Raw genomic sequence first — 21,238 nt, 5'->3', positions numbered from 1 at the left:
CTCACCCCCAAACCTAGAGGCAGACGCTCCCTCCTTTCCTGTAGTGCAGGCTGCACTTCCTAGAGGCCTCATTATGCCCCACCTGTTTTCTAGATCCTTCTGTCCTGAGGTGGCTGCCTCACGACATTGGCATTCCCTAAAGATTTGGTCTGACCCTGACTTACCTCCAGGTTCTTCCAGCATCTGCTTCTCAGTTGGCACTCGATGAACAAGCTAATGAGGGAATGAATGCATGGAGTTAATCTTATTCCAATTTAACTGAAAGAATGGTGACTGTGGGAGTTCCCTTCGTGGCTCAGGGGTTAACGAACCCGACTAGGATCCATGAGGACTCGGGTTCGATCCCTGGCCTTGATCAGTGGGTTAAGGATCTGGTATTGCCGTGAGCTATGGTACAGGTTGCAGACATAGCTTGGATCCCTTGTGGCTGTGGCTGTGGTGTAGGCCAGCAGCTGTAGCTCTGGATTGACCCCTAACCTGGGAACTTCCACATGCCTTGGGTGATGCTCTGAAAAAAACAAAAGAACAGGAGTTCCCATCATGGCTCAGTGGTTAACAAATCCGACTAGGAGCCATGAGGTTGTAGTTTCCATTCCTGGCCTTGCTAAGTGGGTTAAGAATCTGGTTTTGCCGTGAGCTGTGGTATAGGTTATGGACTTGGCTTGGATCCTGCATTGCTGTGGCTGTGGTGTAGGCCGGCGGCTACAACTCCAATTGGACCCCTAGCCTGGGAACCTCCCTATGCCTCGGGAGCAGCCCTAGAAAAGGCAAAAAGACCGAAAAAAAAAAAAAAATAAGGAAGAACAGTGACTGTGGCTTCTATGAACTTGCAGCAGATAAAATGTCCATGATGGGCTGACAGAGTAAGAATCATCAAAGGATCTTATCTGAAAACAGTATCCCAAACTCCATCCCTGGAGATTGCTTCATAGGTCTGGGGTCAGGCCAGGAAGCTATACATGTTTTCATCTGTCTAAGACATTCTACAGCCTAAACAGGCTTAGAAAGACCTGATGCAGACCATTTAACCAAATGTGAGGACTGAAGATATATATATATATATATATAATATATGGTGCTGCTACATGGCCCACAGGGAAAAAGCACCATGATTTCATTTCACAAGTGTTTTCTTTATACATTTTGTTGGAGCATAGTTGACTTACAATGCTGTGTTAGTGTCAAGTATACAGCAAAGTCATTTCACAAGTATTCTTAGGTGTTAACCATGTGGAGGAATTTGGGGTCCTTTGGTTAAAACATAGGTAAGAAAGAAGAAGGCCAGGGCCCCCACCAAGACGGGCTTTGGATTCCCTGCTGGACACATGGGCTGTGTTCCCAGAGCAGCGGGGTCATCAGCTCTGGGGAAGTAGCAGTATCCACGAGCAGGAGGATCACAGGCCCAGGATATCCCGTCTTCTCACTACGTTCTTCTTCCTGCAGGTCTCCTGTGATGGCCGGTGGACTGTTTGCTGTGGACCGGAAGTGGTTCTGGGAGCTGGGCGGGTACGACCCAGGCTTGGAGATCTGGGGCGGGGAGCAGTATGAAATCTCATTCAAGGTGAGCCTGCTCTCGGGAAGCCCCCTTGTCCTTGGCCCCTGCCCAGCAGGCTGCCTGCTTGGTGTGTGTCTGAGCCTGGAGAGACCCTGGAGGCTTCAGGTTCTGCAGCCCTTCTGCTCCTCAGGCGAACAAGTCAGGAGCCACTGGCCACTGCTTACGGTGTGTTGTGGGTGGAGTGGTGTCCTCAGGCTGCCAAAAGCAGGCCTCAGCCATGGCTCTGGCTGGTGTGTGCCTTAGTTTGTCCCTTCTAAGATGACAGTGTTGGAAAAGACAGGCCTCTCTTCCAATAAAGATGATGTGTCTTCCACTGAGACACCCAGCAAGCCAGCAGAGGGCAAGAGAAACCAGGAAGGCCGAACAAGACACGGAGGCCTGAGGAAGTCCTGCGTGAGAGGGTCCCCTGGCCTCACAGAGGCCTCCCTGTCCCTAGTGGTTCCAGGCCACCCCTCCCAGGTTTTCCATTTGTATCTGTCACTGCTGGAGTTTGATATAGAGACACCAGGACCTAAGAGCTGGAGTTCTAATCCCAACTCCACGACTCAGTAGCTGCGTGACTTTGGGCAGATTAAATCACCTTTCTGAACTTTCTTTCCTCATCTAAGAGAATAATAATACTACCTACCTTACAGAGTTTTTGTGAAGATTAAATGAGATAATATCTAGAAAATGGTTAGCACCCCACCAGGGGACACAACCAACAATTAATAATTGGTAGAAATTATTAAAGAGCCAGTGAATAAATACTTGCTGTAACCTGAAGACCAGCGCATGTGCTATAGAAGCTTCTGACAATGGCAGTAACAGAGATAGTGTTAATAGTTTATCACCCAAACTTCTGAGTCTCTATTTTCCTCATTTTTGTGGGATTTCTGTGTTGATATCAGGTGAAAAACAGAGGTTTGGTACCTCTGAGGGGAAGGTTCATTTGTCCTGTGTCCTTGTGTTCAACTAGGGTCTGCTTCTGATGTAAGAAGTCAGATAATTCATAGCCCCAGCCCATGAGGATGCAGCTCCATTACTGGTCAAACCCTGTTAATACACAACCTTGATGCCCACTGAGTCGGGCATCCACTTTTCATGCAAAGGATGATTGTCACTCAGAGCATTTAAGGCTCCAGGTCTGAGTAGATTGCCTAGATCAGATCTAGCTCTGCTACTTCGTGCCAGTTGTGTGATCTTGGACAAAGAATTCTCACCTCACTGAGCCTCAGTTTCTGCTTCCATAAAGTGGGCTTAATGATATTTTAATCCTCACAGGGTTGTTGAGAGGATTAAGTAAGACCATTCTTGTTAGGTGCTTCTTAATAAATATCCTAAAAATTATTTTCATTATTGTCATTGTCATTATGTATGCCCCTGGATGAGCAGTTCCAAACTGGGGAATGTAAAATTTTTTTTTTTTTTTTTTTTTGGCCACACCACAGCATGTGGAAGTTCCTGGGCCAAGGATTGAACCTGCACCATGGCAGCAACCCAATCTGCTACAGTGACAATGCTAGATCCTTAACCCACTGCACCATAGGAGAACTGAACTCCTTTTTTTTTTCCCCCTGTAAATTCTTGATTAGCAAGAAAATAACATAGAATTCTACTGAAACATTATTTTGGTTGGAAAAGCAGCCTGTGTTCATTTTACCTGCACAGTTCTGAAGTTGTCTCTCATAAGGGGATCAGCCCCCTGAATACAATTAATATTAAAGGCCAGCGGCGATACTAAAAATATTTAATAGTGATAAAATGGCACAAGCACCAACCAGATGTAAAGAACTATGTGTTGGAGTTTCTGTCATGACTCAGTGGTAACGAACCCAACTAGTATCCATGAGGATGCAGGTTCAATCCCTGGCCTTGCTCAGTGGGTTATAGATACGGCATTGCCATGAACTGTGGTGTAGGTCACAGATGTGGCTCAGATCTGGTATTGCTGTGGCTGTGACTGTGGCTGTGGTGTAGGCTGGCAGCTATAGCTCCAATTCAACCCCTAGCCTGGGAATTTCCATGTGCCATGAGTTCTATCCTAAAAAGACAATCAATCAGTCAATCAATCAACATCCACTCTTGTGTGCAGCAACTCAATTTCAGCCATGACCAGAGCTGGCAGGACCCTATGCCGAGCCCTTCACCCATGTTGGCTTTTTTAATCCTCACAATGACCCTAGGAAGGTGGTATCATTATTACACACACTCTGCAGTAAAGTAAGTGGGGCTCAGAAAAAGGTCCCCCACATAGTTGGAACTGATAGAACCAGGACCTGAACCCAGGTCTGCCCAACTACAAAGCCTCCCCTCTGACCTGCCAAGGTGGAGGCCTCTACAGAGCACTTGAGAGGAAAAGAAGGCTGAGAAGTTGGTTGCAGTATCTTAGTCTTTCTTCTCAGTTTTTGCCTTCTCCTGGGGTTATTCTTAATTTACTAGGATATTCTACAGCCTCTCGGTGAAGTGAATTAGTCTAAGTTAAAAATAGCAAATAGGTTTCCTCTTCCCACAAACTGATTTTTAGGGGCTGCTCCAGTTCTGTGTTAATGTGTATCCTAAGGCTGTGTCCAAGCTTATCAGAAAAGGAATGGTGATTGATTAGTGATGTCTGCCATGGGTGCAGGTCTGATGAGTGATGTATCATTTATTTAGTATCTCTAGCAATCTAGTTTTCCAAATGTCATATCCTTATAGGTACAGTGAAATCACACCTAAGGAATCAGAAGGGTTTTAACTTTACAGTTCAGAGTTCTCACCAGAATATAAACTTCAGTAGGGTAATACTCTTTGTCTGTTTTCTCACTGCTGTATCCCAAGTACATAAAGGATTGCCTGACAGGGAGAGGGCACCTAACAAATAATTGTTGGTTGAGGAGTTCCCTGGTTGTCTGGTAGTTAGGATTTGGCACTTTCATCATTACAGTCCAGATTCAATCCCTAGTCTGGGAATTGAGATCCCACATCAGGCCACTATGTGCCACAGCCAAAAAAAGAATCATTGGTTGAATTCTTGGAGCAGGTGTATCATTGGCCAGAACCAGCCTCCTTGATCAGGCTCCTTGGTCAAAAAGTCTCCCTTCAGAAACTCCCTCCATGGAGAGTAGTGATTGGAGAACAATGTGCACAAAGGAATTTCTAAACCCAAAATGATTTCATTCCGTGTGTTTCAAGGACCCATCTGATGATGCTCATCAGGCAATTATGGCAGAACAAATGGCATTTCCCCCCCACAGCTTATTTACAAAAGACTTGGTAATGAAGCCATATTGGAAGTGTCTCATCTGGAGGGGGAAGGAGGCTGGCTCCTGTTTCCATTTGATCCAATTATCTCCTTCACTCTGGAGAGGAAATGAGACAGCGTAATGAGGGATCCCCCAAGTCTGGAAGGGAGATGTTTCTCCCTCGGCTTTCTCTCTCCAGGCTTTGAGAGCTCGAGTTCCTGGAGCCAGCGGCAGCCCCTCTGCCAGTGCCCTATCTCCCAGGCCCCAGTGGAAGGCCTGCCCACAGCGCTGAGCACACAGGAGAGCCCATTCGTCTGCCTGAAATGTCGGGTGTTCTGTTTCAGCCAGAGCAGGGCAATTCACAGAAGGGCCAGATTCCCTCTGATTAATCTCCACTGAGATCCCTTTTCTTCTTGGTGACAGAGAAGAGACACTGGTCTGAAAGGCCTGAGTGTATTTTCAGAAATTAAGATAAATGGATACGTGCCATCAGGGCTGATGGATTAATAACTTGGCTCCAATTTCAGACCAGGCCATCTATCCTGATGGGAAAGTCCAGAAAAGATGTTCCAAGGGCTCTGAAATGTCTAAGAGTCATTGACTTGACTTTCTTTCTCTCTCTCACTATCGTAGCCTACAAAGTTTTTGTTTCCAAAAGGCAGAGTCATATTATGAGAGTTCTCCTGCTTGGCAGTTAGATTCTTCCCAGTTCCAGTGGTCGGACGAATCTTGAACTCTGTAGCCTGACCCATACCCACCTCCAGGAGCTACTTAACCATCCCTTGCGTCCTCTCCACCCTCCAGCGCATTGTATTAGTCTGGACTCCTGCTTACAGGTGACCAAAACCCTAGACAATCTGATTAAAGCCCCCCAAAATCAGAATTGTTTGTTCCACACAACTGAAATTCCAGGGGAGACCTCCAGGCCTGGCTGGATAAAAAGACTAACCCATCTCATCTAAGCTCCATCTCCCTTAGTCCCTCAGCTCTGCTTCCATCTGGGTTGGTTTCCCTCTCTAGCAAGGCTTCTCTCATGGAAATACCTAGCAACCCAACGGAAAAAGTGTTTCTGTTTCCTATAATCCTGTAGAAATCTCCAAGCTGAATCTCATTGGCCTTCTGGTCCCTCGCATCCCCAAGCAGTGTTCCGATTGGTCAGCCACAATCACATGTCCATCCTGGAGTCAGGAAAGTGGGACTGGCTGGTTCCCCAAAGGAAGGTCCAGGCGGGCACTATGCCCAGAAGGGGAGGTGGAGGTGAGGCAGGACACACCAAAGATGTCCACCTCACACAGCCATACAGAACTGCTGACAAGCCCCTGGTCCTCTCTGGAGGCATGCGAAGTTCATTCTTCCTGAAATGCCCTTCCTTGGTCTGGCCAACCCACACTTATCCTCTGGGCTCAGCTAATATAACTGACCTCCTCTTAGCCTTGCCCAAGCTCCCTAGGATTATAAGGGACCACCCCAGCATCACTCCCAGCATGGCTCTGAATACCTCCTGTTGACATAATCTTTGCAAAAGCTGGCCTGTCACAGGGAGAGACACTGGACTCTGAGCTTTCTTGAGTCAGAGAGTGGGTCTTGTCCACCTCTGTACCCCACTTTCTGGCCCACAATAAGTGTTTTTTTAATTTTTATTTTCCTTTTATGGCTGCACCTGCGGCATGTGGAAGTTCCTTGGCCAGGGGTCCAGTTGGAGCTACAGTTGCTGGCCTGTGCCACAGCCACAGCAATGCTGGCTTCAAGCCACATCTGTGACATATGCCACAGCTTGTGGTGATGCTGGATTCTTAACCCACCAAGCGAGGCCGGGGATCGAACCCACATCCTCACAGACACCATATCGTGTTCTTAACCCACTGAGCCATAAGAGGAACTCCCACCGAGCCACAAGAGGGACTCCCCACAATAAGTGGTTTTGTTTTGTTTTGTTTTTTTAGGGCCAAAGCCACAGCATGTGGAGGTTCCCAGGCTAGAGGTCATATCAGAGCAGTAGCTGCCAACCTACATTACAGCCACAGCAACACAGGATCCAAGCAACATCTGTGACCTACACCACAGCTCACGGCAATGCCAGATCCATGGCAAGGCCAGGGATCGAACCCATGTCCTCATGGATACTAGTCAGATTTGTTACCGCTGTGCCACAATGGGAACTCCATCCCCACAATAAGTGTTTTAAATAACTGTTAGTGGCATCCATTCCTGATACATCTTCTGTCATCCTGCCCTTCCCAGACTTACATCTCCATCTTTGGGTGGTGGGGATGTTGTAGGAAAGGTACTCACTGAGAAGGCAGGGCTCTGGCTTCTCATCTCTGCTCTCTGTCCATTTGGAACCCTGGATCAGTCACCTGACCTCTCACCCCTCGCATCTCAGATGGTGCTGATAGAGTTTTCCATCCTACCTGAGATTAGCTCAAATAAGATGCTGTGGAAAAAGTCCCTGGACTTACATGAGTGTGAGGGTGGTTTGGAGTAGATGTGGTGGTGCAGGATGAGCAGAAAAGGGTCTGCACAGTGTGCCCAGGAGGTAAAGAGATCTTTCATGAGATCCAGGAGAGGAGAAGTAGCTACAGGACAACATGGCAGAGGTGGCGTGAGAAAGACGTGGACTTTGGGGAAATGATAGTGGATATATCTCTTGTTAAGCAATTTGGCAAAATTTGTTACATTTCAAAGCAAGCACATTCTTTGACCCAAAATTCCCTGCTCTAGAGTTTAGCTAAGAGAGACAGCTTCAGAGATGAGCAAAGATTTAGGTAGGAGCTATTTGATGAAGCGTTACTTATGATAGGGGAACTGAAAATGACCCAAATGTATGTCCCTAGGGGATGAATAAGTTAGATCACATCCCAATGATGAAATACTATATAAAGAGGTTAGATGCCTCCAAAATTAAGTTTTGAAAGATGTGAAAGATAGTGTGTGTGTGTGTGTATATATATATTCATATACATATATAAATATATGGGTGTATGTGTGTGTGTGTGTATTTTTAGTGTTTAAAAATATGACAAATGTGGAGTTCCCGTCAGGGTGCAGCGGAAATGAATCTGACTAGGAACCACGAGGTTGCAGGTTCAATCCCTGACCTCGCTCAGTGGGTTAAGGATCCGGCGTTGCTGTGGCTGTGGTGTAGGCTGGCAGCTGTAGCTCTGATTCGACCCCTAGCCTGGGAACCTCCATGTGCCGAGGGTGAGGCACTACCAAAAAAAAAAAAAAAGTGACAAATGCAGAGAAGAATGTCCTTATACCAGCTGTCATTTTTTTAAATTACTCAATGAATTTATTACATTTATAGTTGTACAATGATCACCACAATCCAATTTTAGAGGATTTCCATCCCACAACCCCAGCACATCCCCCCACCCCCGAACTGTCTCCTTTGGAAACCACAAGTTTTTCAAAGTCTGGGAGTCAGTATCTGTTCTGCAAAGAAATTCATTTGTCCTTTTTTCAGATTCCATATGTTAGTGAAAGCATTTGATGTTGGTGTCTCACTGTCTGACTGACTTTTGCTGCATCCCATGGGTTTTGGAGTGTCACATCTTTGTTGTCATTTGCTTCTAGGTATTTTTTAACTTCCTCTTTGATTTCTTCAGTTATCCATTGGTTGTTTAGTAGCATGTTGTTTAGTCTCCACGTGTTCGTGTTTTTTTGCATTTTTTTTCTTGTTGTTGATTTCCAGTTGTATAGCATTGTGGTCGGAAAAGACGCTTGATATGATTTCAATTTTCTTAAAGTTACCGAGGTTAGATTTGTAGCCCAGGATGTGATCATTCTTAGAGAATGTTCCATGTACACTTGAGAAGAATGTGAATTCTGATGCTTTTGGATGGAATGTCCTATAAATATCTATTAAGTCCTTCTGGTCTGATGCTTCATTCAGGGCCTGTGTTTCCTTATCGATTTTCTGTTTGGATGATCTGTCCATTGCTGTAAGTGGGGTGTTAAAGTCCCCCACTATGATTGTGTTACTGTCGACTTCTCCTTTTAAGGTTGTTAGCAGTTGCCTTATATATTGTGGTGAACCTGTATTTGGTGTGTAGATATTTAAAATTGTTATATCTTCTTCTTGGATTGATCCTTTGATCATTATGTAGTGACCTTCCTTATCCCTTAAAATATTCTTCATCTTAAAGTCTGTTTTGTCTATATGAGTATTGCTACTCCAGCTTTCTTTTGATTCCTGTTCGCATGGAATATTTTCTTCCATCCTCTCACTTTGAATTTGTATTTGTCCCTAGAAGTGAAGTGGGTTTCTTGAAGACAGCATATATATGGGTGTTGTTTTTGTAGCCATTCAGCCAGTCTATGTCTTTTGATTGGGATGTTTAGTCCATTAACACTTAAGGTAATTATTGATATGTATGTTCTCATTGCCATTTTATTAATTGCTTTGGATTTGTTTGTGTTGCTCTTTTTTATTTCCTTCTTCTCTTGTTCTTTCCTATTGTGGTTTGATGACTATTGTTAGTGTTGTATTTCAGTTGATTTTTCTTGCTTGTTTGTGTGCCAATTGTAGATTTTTGGTTTTTAGTTATTCTGAAGTTTTGATATAAGATTATATATATATATATATATATATATATATATATATATATATATATATATATATGATATTGTTTTAAGTTGTTGTTCTCTTAGTTGCAAGTGCATCTCCAGTGTCCTGCATTTGTACCCACCTCTTCTCATGATTTCTGATTCTGGTGGCATAATTGTGGGTGGATGATTTCGTATCTTTACTGTATATATACCTTTACTGGTGAGCCTTGTCATTTGTGGTATTTTTGTTTCCTGTTGCAGCCTTTTCTTTTCTGCCTATTGAAGTTCCTTTAGTGTTGGTTGTAAAGCTGGTTTAGTGTTGCTGAATTCTCTCAGCTTTTGCTTATCTGTGAAGCTTTTGATTTCTCCTTCAAATCTGAATGAGAGCCTTGCTGGGCAAAATAATCTTGGTTGGAGGTTTTTTCCTTTCATCACATGAAGTATATCATGTCACTCCCTTCTGGTCTGCAGAGTTTCTGCTGAAAAATCTGCCGATAACCTTATCGGGGTTCCGTTGTATGTTACTTGTTTCTTTTCCCTAGCTACTTTCAAGATTTTATCTTTGTCTTTAATTTTGGTCAGTTTGATTAATATGTGTCCTGGTGTATTCCTCCTTGGGTTTATTTTATATGGTGCTCGTTGTGCTTCCTGGATTGGAGTGAGTGGCTCCTTCCCATGTTAGGGAAGTTTTCGGTTATAATCTCTTGGAATATTTTTTCTGTCTCCTTCTCTCTCTCTTTTCTCCTTCTGGCACCCCTATAATACAGATGTTGGTGCATTTAACATTGTCCCAGAGTTCTCTGAGACTCTCTTCATTTGTTTTCAATCTTTTTTCTCTTTTCTGTTCTGCATCTGTCATTTTCCACTAATCTGTCCTCCACCTCACTTATTCGTTCTTCTGCCTCCTGTGTTCTGCTGTTGGCTGCTTCTAATGAATTTTTTATTTCAATTACTGTATTTTGCATCTCTTCTTGTTTAAGTTTTATATCTTGTATCTCTTTGCTCAGTGTTTCCTGTAAGTTACCCATCTTTGCCTCCAGTTTATCTCCAATGTCTTGCATCATCTTCAGCATCAACAGTCTAAAGTCTTTTTCCTGGAGGCTGAGAATCTCCCGATCACTTAGCTGATTTTCTGGGGTATTTTCTTTCTCCCTCATCTGAGTTATAGTTCTCTGTCTTTTCATTTTTATAGGTTTTTGATGTGGTGACGTTTTTACAGACAATGGAGTTGTAGCCTCTCTTACTTCTGGTGCCTGCCCTCCTTGTGGCTGAAGTTGGTATGGGGGCTTGCTGTAGGCTTCCTAATGGGAGGGACTGATGCCTGCCCACTGGTAGGTGAAGCTGATACCTGTCCCTCTGGTGGGTGGGTCTTTGTTTCCAGATGAGATTAGAGGTGGCTGTGTGCCTGGGGGTTCTTTAGGTAGCCTGTTTACTGATAGACGGGGCTGTGATCCCACCTGGATTGTTGTTTGGCCTGGGGCTTCTTAGTGCTGATAGGTGGGGCCAGATTTTCCCAAAATGGCCACCTCCAGAGAAAGGCATGCTGATGAATATTCCCAAGAGCTTTGCTTCCAATGTCCTTCCCCCACAACAAGCCACATTCACCCCTGTTTTCCCAGAAGGTCCTCCAAGAACTGCAGTCAGGTTTGACCCAGATTCCAATGAAGACTTTGCTTTGCCCCGGGACCCGGTGCACGTGAAAGTCTGTGTGCACCTTTTAAGAATGGGGTCTCTGTTTCCCCCAGTCCCGTGGAGCTCCTGCGTGCAAGCCCCCTGGCCTTCAATGCCAGATGCTCCAGGGGCTCTTTCTCCCAGTGCCAGATCCCCAGGTGTGGGGATTTGATGTGAGGCTCAGAACCCTCACTCCTGTAGATGAGTTTCTATGAACCAGTTAGTTTCCAGTCTGTGGGGCTTCCCACCCAGGAGGTATGGGGTTGCTTATATCACATAATCGCCCCTCTTACCTCTTGATGTGGCCTCCTCTTTGTCTTCTGGAGTAGGATATCTTTTTGAAACTTTCTGGTCCACTTGGTTGAAGATTGCTCAGCATTTAGTTGTATATTTTGTTTTTAAGAGAGAAGTTGAGCTCCAGTCCTTCTATTCTGCCATCTTAATCCCATCCCCTACCAGCTGTCATTTACTGAGCATTCGAGTGCAGTAACTTCTGGGTCCCTTTGCCCCCCATTTTATAAATGAGCAATCTGAGGCTTGGGTCAGATCACTTCCCAATGCCACATCGTTGGAATAGGGATTTCAGCCTTGCTTTCTGACTTCAGACTGAGCTGTGCCCTGATGTCCTCTGACCCATGGTGCCATGAAACCGTCTCATCCTTTGGGGCATCAGGGGTGGGAGATGACATTGTGGCTGTCTCTTTCTACTGATGTGTTTCTGTAACATAGAATGCATTCATCATCAATATCTAGCAGGTCTCCAGTCAGGAGAAAAATTAAGATTTTCTTTAAGAATAAGGAGAAACTCATTTTTTCAGGCCTCCCAGCCAGCCCCTCCCCACATACACCCCCAATGCTTTGTTTGGGCCAGTTGCATTTTCAGGAATGAGAGTCCCCATAAGTGAGGGTGTACAGAAAGGGGAGTCATGGTGAGGTGTCCCCTGGGGGGTGGGGGACGGAGCCCCCTAACTATGGGGTCTACTCCAGGAGGCAGAAGCAGCAGCCTGACGCCCTCGGAGAGAGAGATGGAGCCATGTGGCAGGCGCGCATGAGCAAGGAAGTGACAGGAAGTCACACGAGGGGACGAGGGATAGCCTTAATCCCAGAGGGAAACCCAGCACATCTGAGTAGAGGCAGGAGCCTTGGGGGTGAGTGGGTTTGTTTTGTTTGACACTGATAGCGATACCAAGGCCAGTGCAGTCCCAGACAGCCTTGAGCAGGTTGAAAAAAAAGAGAAAAAACTCAAATTTATCTTCCTTGAAACTCATAGGCTGTATGAAAAGAAGGTAGGGCAATGCCCCAGAAACTAATGAGGGGTCATGTTGTGACCCAAGGCCTGAGTGCTTAGGTGGCAGGGCCAGGATCCCGCAGCCGGAAGGTTGCAGAGCCGGGGCTAAATCCCAGATGTCCCAACTCTAAGCCTAGTGCTTATCTTGTTGCACATGGAAGAAGGGGGCAGAGAGAGGCCACTGCTCCAGGAGGGCCCAAGAGGTCAGGACCAGCCCTGAGGGGTTAAGTTGCCACCCAGCGGTCCCCCTTGCAAGTGCCAGCCTGGCATCGCCTCTCCCCATCCCTTCCACGGCCCCCTCTGACTCAGACCAGCTGCAGCTCACTGCCGGGAACCGGGCTAGCTCCTTCCTTTGCTGGGTTATCCGAGGATGCTGAGAACTTGCTCTGCTGCATGCAGCATTTTCCTCCCAGCCACATGTACCCAGACTTTCCAGGAGCTGTCTGCCAGGAACAGGGGAGGCATTCTGCTCCTGACTTTGAGCAGCCATTTGAAATTCTGTGAGTGTCTCTGTGGGCACCTGCCCCTCCCACCATTCCTCCGGGAAGTCGACTCCGAGGCCCAAGGGTTGCCTGTGGTATGTGGCTCACTAGCCAGCCACATATCCATCTCTTCCTGCCACAGTCCTTCATCACTAAAAACGGCGATAATAATTTCTTCACAGGTTTGTGGTAAAACCTGAATGGGATGAAGTGTTTGCCTTGGAGACAGGCAGAAAGAAGGCAGTCAGTAAGTGGTAGCTGTTTAGATCAGAACCTTCGTGTTAAAAAAGAAGGCAGAACTCAGAGTTGCCATCATGGCTCAGTGGTTAACAAACCTGACTAGTATCCATGAGGATGCGGGTTAGATCCCTGGCCTCGCTCAGTGGGTTAAGGATCCGGCATTGCCGTGAGCTGTGGTGCAGGGTACAGACGCGGCTTAGATCCTGTGTTGCTGTGGCTGAGGCGTAGGCCGGCAGCTATAGCTCCGTATTTGACCCATAGCCTGACCCATAGGCTGCAAGTGCAGACCTAAAAAGCAAAAAAAGGAGGGGGGAAGGGCAGAACAGCATAGGGTAGAATACATTGGCTTTGGAATCAAACCACCTGGGTTCAGGTGCAAGCTTTATCAGCTAATCACTGTGTAACTTTGGGAAAGTGACTTAACCTCTCTGGACTTGTGCATCTGTAAAACAGCAATAGAATGATCCCTGCTTCATAGTGTGAGTATTAGCATGGTGCTAATCAAAATGTGTTAAAAGCTTAGCTCAGCGCCTGGCACATTATAAATAATCAATTACAGTAGCTATTAATGTTGGCATCGTGGTCCATGTGTTTAGGCTACGACTGCAGGAAGCCAGGAGTGAAGGAGCTTTGAGGCTCAAAAGACAGAGGCCAGAGACCTTGGCTCCGGGCCCAGCTCTGGAATGAACTTGCAGTGAGGCCTTGGACAGCTCACTTGCCCTTTCTGCTGAACCTTTATGTCTTCATTGAAAGGACACTAATAACCCCATACTCACAGGGCTGTCTAGAGACACAGTGTGAACTGCAAGGCACCATTATCGAGTCACTAATCCAGGATGAACTGGTTCTCCTCTCCCAGCATGGTCCCCCGCCCAGCAGCATCACCTGGGAACTTGTTAGAAATGCACGTTCTCAGACCCCCCCCCAGACCAGCTGAGTCAGACATCCTCTGGGTGGGGCCCAGCAGTCTGGTTCACAAGCTCTCTGGGTGATCCTGAGCACACTCGAGATGGAAGACCGTGGTAGGTGAGGTCTTGTACAGATGGGTGCCTGGGCCCAGGGGTGGAAAGACAGAGTAATAGGGAGGTTGGTTGGCAGGTTGGCCCAAAGGCCCCAGCACCTTCACCCCACTTTCGAGGTTCTGTATCATTGGATCCACCCATGGCTGTCAGCTTCTATTCCATCTCTTCCAACAGGGTTTTAGAGCAAGGCTGGCACGACCAGGCCACGTGTGAGTGAATGAATGAATGCTTGTCCTGGGCTGCATTTTTTATGGAAGGAAAAGCACATGTGCCCAGCAGAGCAGAAGCCTAGGTGCACTGCGGCTGGCCCTCAGCAGCACCCACACAGGGCACCCAGGGGGTGTGGAGGGGGTCTGGGCTGACTGGAGCCTTGACTGTAAGCCCAGGATGACCCTTTGTTCTGCAGACAGTACGAGTGCCGGGAGGACTTTGTGGAAAACCATGATAGGGTCAGGACCAGGCTTTAGAAAGATGAAACCAGGAAGGTGTCATTGCAGAACTGCCGACGTCTGGGGGCCCCAACCCAGATTCCACTCGGCTCTGCCACCTGCAAGCTGAGGAGCCCTGCGCAAGGCACTGGCTCTCATTAGGCCTCGCTTTCCTCATGTGGAAGGCATGCTGGTTACCGCCCCACACTGGGTGGTTGTAAGATTGCCTGTTTCACATATGACCTAAAACCTAACATATCCTGCAACTTTACTAAATTCATTTAATCCAGGAAGAAACCCTAATGTAAGGCAGCCACCCCCCATTTTTTTCCAAGTTGACCATAAACACTTCAGGATATTGCTGAAACAGTCAGGTATTTAATGTATTAATTTAGATACACACATCCGTAAAGCCATATTGTATAAAATAATAATATACCAGAAGTAAGTTTAAGCGACTTTTTAAACTAAAATAAAATTGGGATTTTTTTTGTCTCCTCTTTTACCAGCCTTACCCAGTAACCACAGTAAGCATCTAAAACTAACATGAGTGAGGTCCTCTGAGGCTGGCAGGACTTCCTGAAACAGTATCTTGTTGTTCAGAACAAATATATCTAAATAATCTGAACTTCTGGAAGACAGGGGCCCAGGCATTCCTTCCTTTCTGGGAACTGTGGGGCAAATACACATGTGATGCCCACCACCGTGTGTCCAGGTCACAGCATCCAGATTCTCAGAGTCCTCTGTGCTTCAGACTTGCCAGCCTCATCACAACCCTGGGAGGTAGGCACAAATAATTCATCCTGTTCTGCAGATGAGGAAACCAAGGCTTTTTCAGATTCCCAAAGCTCACGGAAGAGCCAGAGCCGAGCTCACCATGGCTACCCTGTGTTCTTCCTAAGAATACAGGCAAGGCGGAATAGCGGGTGATGGTTATTCTGTTGATGCTGCAGCTCCCAAGCACCACTGAATAGGGTCTGGACTTCATTGGGCTCCTCGGCCGAGCAGCCAGCAGCAAAAGTCAGGGCTGGCTGGCGGCTCCTCTCCACCAGGAGAGTGCCCACCCATTCCTGACTGGTTCCCAGGCAGCTGTTTCCTGGAGAGAGAGGTTTTGCCCCAGCCCCTGCTTGCTCGCAGTCCCCTCAGCAAGACGGGCCCCTCTGCCGTGCTCTCTCCCCAGGTCCCGTGGTGTCCTCCTGGCGGTGCTCATCACCACTCGTTCTTTCCTCCTTAGTTTAGGAGATGAGAGCAAGTGATTGTCTTTTATAGACACTGTAATGAGGCCTGTCATCACACAAAAGAAGTTTGCTAATAAGGTAAATCAAAGCAGCAGTGAAAATGAATGGGGAGCAAGCTTTTGCAATTAGATTTGTGCTTGTCTAGTGGCAAGGGGCTTCCAGGGAAGACTGTTCCACAGGAGGAAACGGCCCCAAGAAACAAGCTGGCAGGCTGTTGGGAAGCTCTTTATGATGGAACAAGGCTCCCCGAGTAGGCAACTGCATCCCCCCCACGTCCCCCCACCCCGTGGAAAGGGCATGGAGGGGGGAGGAAGGGAAGAAAGCTGACAGCAGAGAGAGGCTGCAAAGATGTCGTCTCCGTGGTCTGTGTTTGTCTCCATCCAGATATGATGGGGTCCTGGCCCATTGTGCTTCTGGCTGCTACCAGCTCTGTAACTCCCTTCTCTCTGCCACCAGCTGGGCTCTTCTCATGCTGGTATATTACTGGGTGAAAGGGGCACACCCCTGAGCAGCCAGGTCCCGTGACTGTGCCCGCCTGCCTGGCCTGTCATTCTCCTGGTCACTTGTAGATTCTGCCACCAAGTTAGAAGAACTGCATCATCTCTCTGAGCCTCACTTCCTTCAGTTGGGAAGTTGGGTCGTAGGATAAAAACCACGAGAGTCTTGGGCAAAAGGGCAGCTATATCATTTCAAGGTGGTGGTATTTCTTATCCTTTGGCAAATTGAAATGACTAACATTCATCAGGTTTGCTATGGCCGGGCTTCAGGCTAAGTGCTCCTCACAGGTTGTCTCATGCCATCTTGGCAGCCTTGCAAGGTAGCAGTGACTATCTCCCCTGGGTCACAAGGCTGCAGGGGTGGCGTTGAGAATGGACAGCAGCATCTGCTCATGACCCGTGTGCTTAGGTGGCTGCTGCCTCAGCTGTGAAGGGAGGTGGGGGGCCTGACGGTCCATAGAGAGGTGACCTGTGCCATGAGCTGACCCTGAGGTCTGGGACCAGCTCCCCGGCTCAGAGCGAGTCATGATATGATTCAGCGCCTCCAGCTCTTATAACCCTGGACAGACAGTCCCCTCCTGTCTTGGGATCCTGCCAGATAACCTGCAGGCACTGTGGGGTTGGTGCCTGCTGTGTATGATGTTTCTGGGCGGCCAGAGGGAGTTCTGAGGAGCTGAATATGACACATACTGGGCCCCTCTCAGACCTCTCACTGAACAGGTGTGCATGTCTCTGAAGGCAGCTCACATTCTGCCTCGGCCATCAGTGAATCATGTCCAGGGCAGGGAAGCCATGGAGTAAACCCATCGTCCAAAGCCAGGACTCCTTCTGGGCTCCAGACGTCCCAGGAATCCGAGGGCATTCTGAATGCCTCAAACTTCCCAGTAGATCAAGGTCACCCTGGTCCCTCGGGAACGTTTAGGCTGATGGCCAGCATGGTCAGGGCCAAAGAAACCTGAGGTCACAGCACACAGAAGGATTTGGAAATTGATCATCCATCCGTCTGCATAAAGGCAGGTTCCCTGCCAGGCAGAGCCAGAGACACAGCCTCGTTAGCTAATGCGAGTTTAATATGGAGTCGAGAGAGCTGGACACCAGCCTGGTCAGCCGCCCAGGAGACATTCGAAAATAGAGCATGGTAAGGTGTCCCCCACCTGCTCAGGGACACTCCACCTCCCAAAAGGCAGGGGCGGCCCAGCGGCGACCTGGGCAATATCTGCCAGACAAAAGCACCGCTTCCACATCAGTCACTTTGTATAAAGGAAGAGTTATTGTTATAGGATGCTGGCGCCTGATCAATATCTCCTGCTTTGAAAATAAACTTCTTGGCTTGGCCTTGACATTAATCTACCATCAGGAGCCCATTATCTGGAGACCAATGTTCTGTTCTATTGACTTACTCGATTTTTTTTTCTCCCCCAAGATCAGAATAGAATTGCGTTTCTCCAGGCAACATTTCCATTAATTGCAGCCCCATGCAGGCCTATCCCCTCGTGGGAAGCCCAGGATAGTGCACATCTGGGGTAGGGGAGGCGGTGGGGGCGCTGAGGACCCACAAGCGTGCATGGCGGACGAGCAAACCTTCCAGAGCCCCTGAATTAAGACTCGGAGCCGAATCCCCACCACCCCAGGAAGCAATTCAAGCTGGAAAGGGCTCTTTGGCACAGAATCAGGGCTATAGATGTTCCCACTCCCCCTCCTCGCTCCACAAATGAGGGAATATGGCATCAAGATTAATAAGAAACGTTCCAAATCCAGCTGCGTCCCACTGTTGCCACAGCCCCACACACCCAAGGCCACAACTGCTTCATACCTCTTCCCCGAGCCTTCCCCCCTCCGGCCCTGTACCCCCCAGGCCATCCTCCGCTCCACAGAGTCATGTTTTTAAAACACCAGTGGAAGAGTTCCTGTTGTGGCTCAGTGAGTTAAGAACCCGACTAGCATGCATGAGGATGTGGGTTTGATCCCTGGCCTTGCTCAGTGGGTTAAGGATCCAGCATTGCCGTGAGCTGTAGTATAGGTCACAGAGGGACTCAGGTCTGTAGTATAGGTCACAGAGGGACTACAGCTCATTGCCGTGAGCTGTAGTGTAGACTGGCAGCTATAGCTCTGATATGACCCCTAGGCTAAGAACTTCCATATGCCATGGGTCTCGCCCGAAAAAGAAAAAGAAAAAACACCAGTGGATTATGTTGTCTTTCAGTGAAGACTGCTTGTTCTGCCCCAGGAGACCCCTATGATCGTCCCTGCTCACCTCTCTGACGTCCCTCTGCTCCCTGCCCCAGGGCCTTTGCACGTGCTCATCTCTCCCACCTCAGATCTTTATGTAACTCCTCTACTGCCACTGGAAAAAATAATCTTAAAGCAGTCATAAAGTTATCATCTCAAAGTCTGTGTAGGTCAGGGGTGTGGGAGTAGCTTATTGGGATAGTTCTGCCTGGATCTGTCCTGAGGTTGTCGTCAGGGCATCAGCCAGGGCTGCTGTCATCTGAAGGCTTGACTGAGGCTGGAAGATCCAGTTCTGAGATGGCTCATTCCCGTGGTGGGCACGTTAGCACTATTAGCAGGAGGCCCCAGTTCCTCACCTCCTGACCCTTTCTAGGGGGCTGTTTGTGTGTCCTCACAACATGGCAGCTGGCTGCCCCCAAGCAAGTGACCCCAGGGAGTAAGATGGGAGCCACATTCATGGCCACCATTTCTGTATTATCCTGTTGGTCACACAGGTTGGTCCTCCTGGGACTCATTTGGGAGGGAACTGCCTAAGGGCACAAATAACAGGAGGCAAGGACCATTGGGGGCCATCTTTCAGGCTGGCCACCACACTTCCTCTCCACGAGAGCAGAGCCCATAGCCAACTGACGCATCGCTCTAGGTGCCCAGCACAGTGTTTGGCATTTAGCAGGCACTCCATGAACATTAGTCAAATGTATGCATGCATCACTGTATCCCCTAAGACTGCCGTGACGAGGCACTGGGTCTTGTGCTAAGCACCTTACATGCAATATCTCATCCCAAGCCTGCCCCAGATGGGCCTCAGAGAAGTTAGGTGCCAAGTCACAAAGCTGGATAGTGGCTGAGTCAGGATCTGGACCCAAGACTGCCAAGGGGGGTGGGGTCTCTTTGCACTCAGCCCCTTGGTGCTGACTGCACTTGATAAGAACTCCTGAACTGTGTCAGACCTGCATTTCAAGTCAGGAGATCTGTGTGACGCGGCTGTGGAGGGAGACACGAGGAGAAGCATCAGCTCCCGCCCTGGGGCAGCAGTGCCCAGCGCTCGGCTTAGCCAGCCAGCCTGCAGAGGAGTCAGGGCAGGGAGGCAGGCGACTGCTCAGAGGGACCCAGCAAGAGGCTTACAGATCTAGGTAGGGGGAGAGTCCAGAATCTAATGCCAGAGTCAGCAAGTGCACAGAGCCTAAGTGCCTCCTTCTCCTCTCTTGGAGCTGCAGGCAACACCACAGAGCCATCCCCACGGTCTTTCCCACTGAGGCCCCAACACCCCCTGGCAATTCTCCCAGGTGTCCAGAGCTCAGACTCGAGTCAGCTCAAGCTGGGTTTAATTCTGGATCTCCTATGTACAAGCCATGTGACCTCAGAGAAGTTTCTTCATCTCTTAGATGGAGCTCTGTTTCTACCTACTTGGTGGCTTTTCTGCCGAGGCCTCCATGCAGCTGTGCATGTGAAGCCCACAGCACAGCAATGGACTGCAAATAAGCACTGGATGCTGTCAGCTTTTTTTTTTTTTTTTTTTCATTTTTAGGGCCCCACCCGAGGCATATGGAGGTTCCCAGGTCAGGGGTCTAATCAGCTGTAGCTGATGGTCTACGCCCTAGCCACAGCCATGCCAGATCTGAGCCGTCTGCAACCTATATCACAGCGCACGGCAACGCCGGATCCTTAACCCACTGAGCGAGGCCAGGGATCAAACCTGTGTCCTCATGGGTACTAGTCAGATTCGTTTCCCCTGAGGCACCACAGGAATGCCACTTCATCTCTTTTTACTGCTCTTGTCACTACAGTGTTTTCCTACATCTCTGGTTCAGCAAGTGGGGGCTTTATGGGGGCTTTGGTACACCATCCAAGCGGATGCTTTCCGTGAATGCCCGAAGGAACGCTGGCCTTTGAGGAGGCGGTGAATTGGAGGCAGAAATAACATCTCTGGCTTCTCACCCACAGGTGTGGATGTGTGGAGGCCGCATGGAGGACATCCCCTGCTCCAGGGTGGGCCATATCTACAGGAAGTACGTGCCCTACAAGGTGCCCGCTGGAGTCAGCCTGGCCCGGGTAAGCTGGTGGCTTCCCTAGGGAAGAGAGGTGGACCTGCGACCATCCGCAGAACAGAGGCACCCCCACCCTAGGCCCAGTGATCCCCAGGTGTGCTCCCATCCCCCGCTCTCCAGATGCACTCCAATTTCCAAGAACTTACTGAAAGCCCTGCTTAAGCATTAGCTCTGGGACCCTGGGAGGGTTACTCTAAGCCTCTGTTTACCCTTTTGGTTCAAGAAAGCTTATTTTCCAACTCTTAGACTCTTAGCATTGCCGGGAGAATAATAAAAAATAAATACTAAGGAGATGATGCAGTTTCCCATAGTGTGACCGATGCAGTGATTTGAGGTGGTAGGTAAAGGGACATTTTTATTTACGTGTTTCAGTTAATGTGGATTAGTGTCGCAAATTTATGATTTCACATTCATTTTTAGGATAAAGCTAAAGTAGGGGCAGAGTTAGACTGGGGTGATTTAAAGAAATATGTCAGGTGAAATTTAAGACAGGTGGCGTGGTGTGTTTGGGAAAAACCAAGACAGTACTGAAAAGAAACTGGCACAACAGTGGTTAATAAATGTTAGCGTCTTTCTCGTCTCCTCACCTCTCTCCACTTTCATGCCAAAAATTCTGTGTTAAACTGGTTTTTTGCCTTAAAATGGTTTGTATCCATCATTGCTCAAATTAAACTGGCCACTATCACAAATGGATGTGTTAGCCAGAGGTTTTTGTTTTGTATTAGTGATATTTCACTAAACCTTAATAATAAATTTAAAAATATTAGGTACCTTGAAAAAAAATCA

General features: G+C 48.0%; 1 protein-coding gene across 5 annotated transcripts in view; it reads left to right on the top strand.

Moving 5' to 3' along the window:
- The window catches only part of GALNT10 (polypeptide N-acetylgalactosaminyltransferase 10), a 308,767-nt gene that overhangs the window by 271,758 nt on the left and 15,771 nt on the right, over window positions 1-21,238 (top strand). For all 5 annotated transcript variants that reach the window (XM_021076942.1, XM_021076943.1, XM_021076946.1 and 2 more), the window contains 2 exons: window positions 1,444-1,561; window positions 20,349-20,456. In XM_021076942.1, the coding sequence (XP_020932601.1) occupies window positions 1,444-1,561; window positions 20,349-20,456 (226 nt within the window). The remainder of the gene's footprint in view (window positions 1-1,443; window positions 1,562-20,348; window positions 20,457-21,238) is intronic.

This window comes from Sus scrofa, chromosome 16 (genome assembly GCF_000003025.6).
Source record: "Sus scrofa isolate TJ Tabasco breed Duroc chromosome 16, Sscrofa11.1, whole genome shotgun sequence".
NCBI lineage: Eukaryota > Metazoa > Chordata > Mammalia > Artiodactyla > Suidae > Sus > Sus scrofa.
This window is presented reverse-complemented; position numbering and strand designations above follow the sequence as displayed.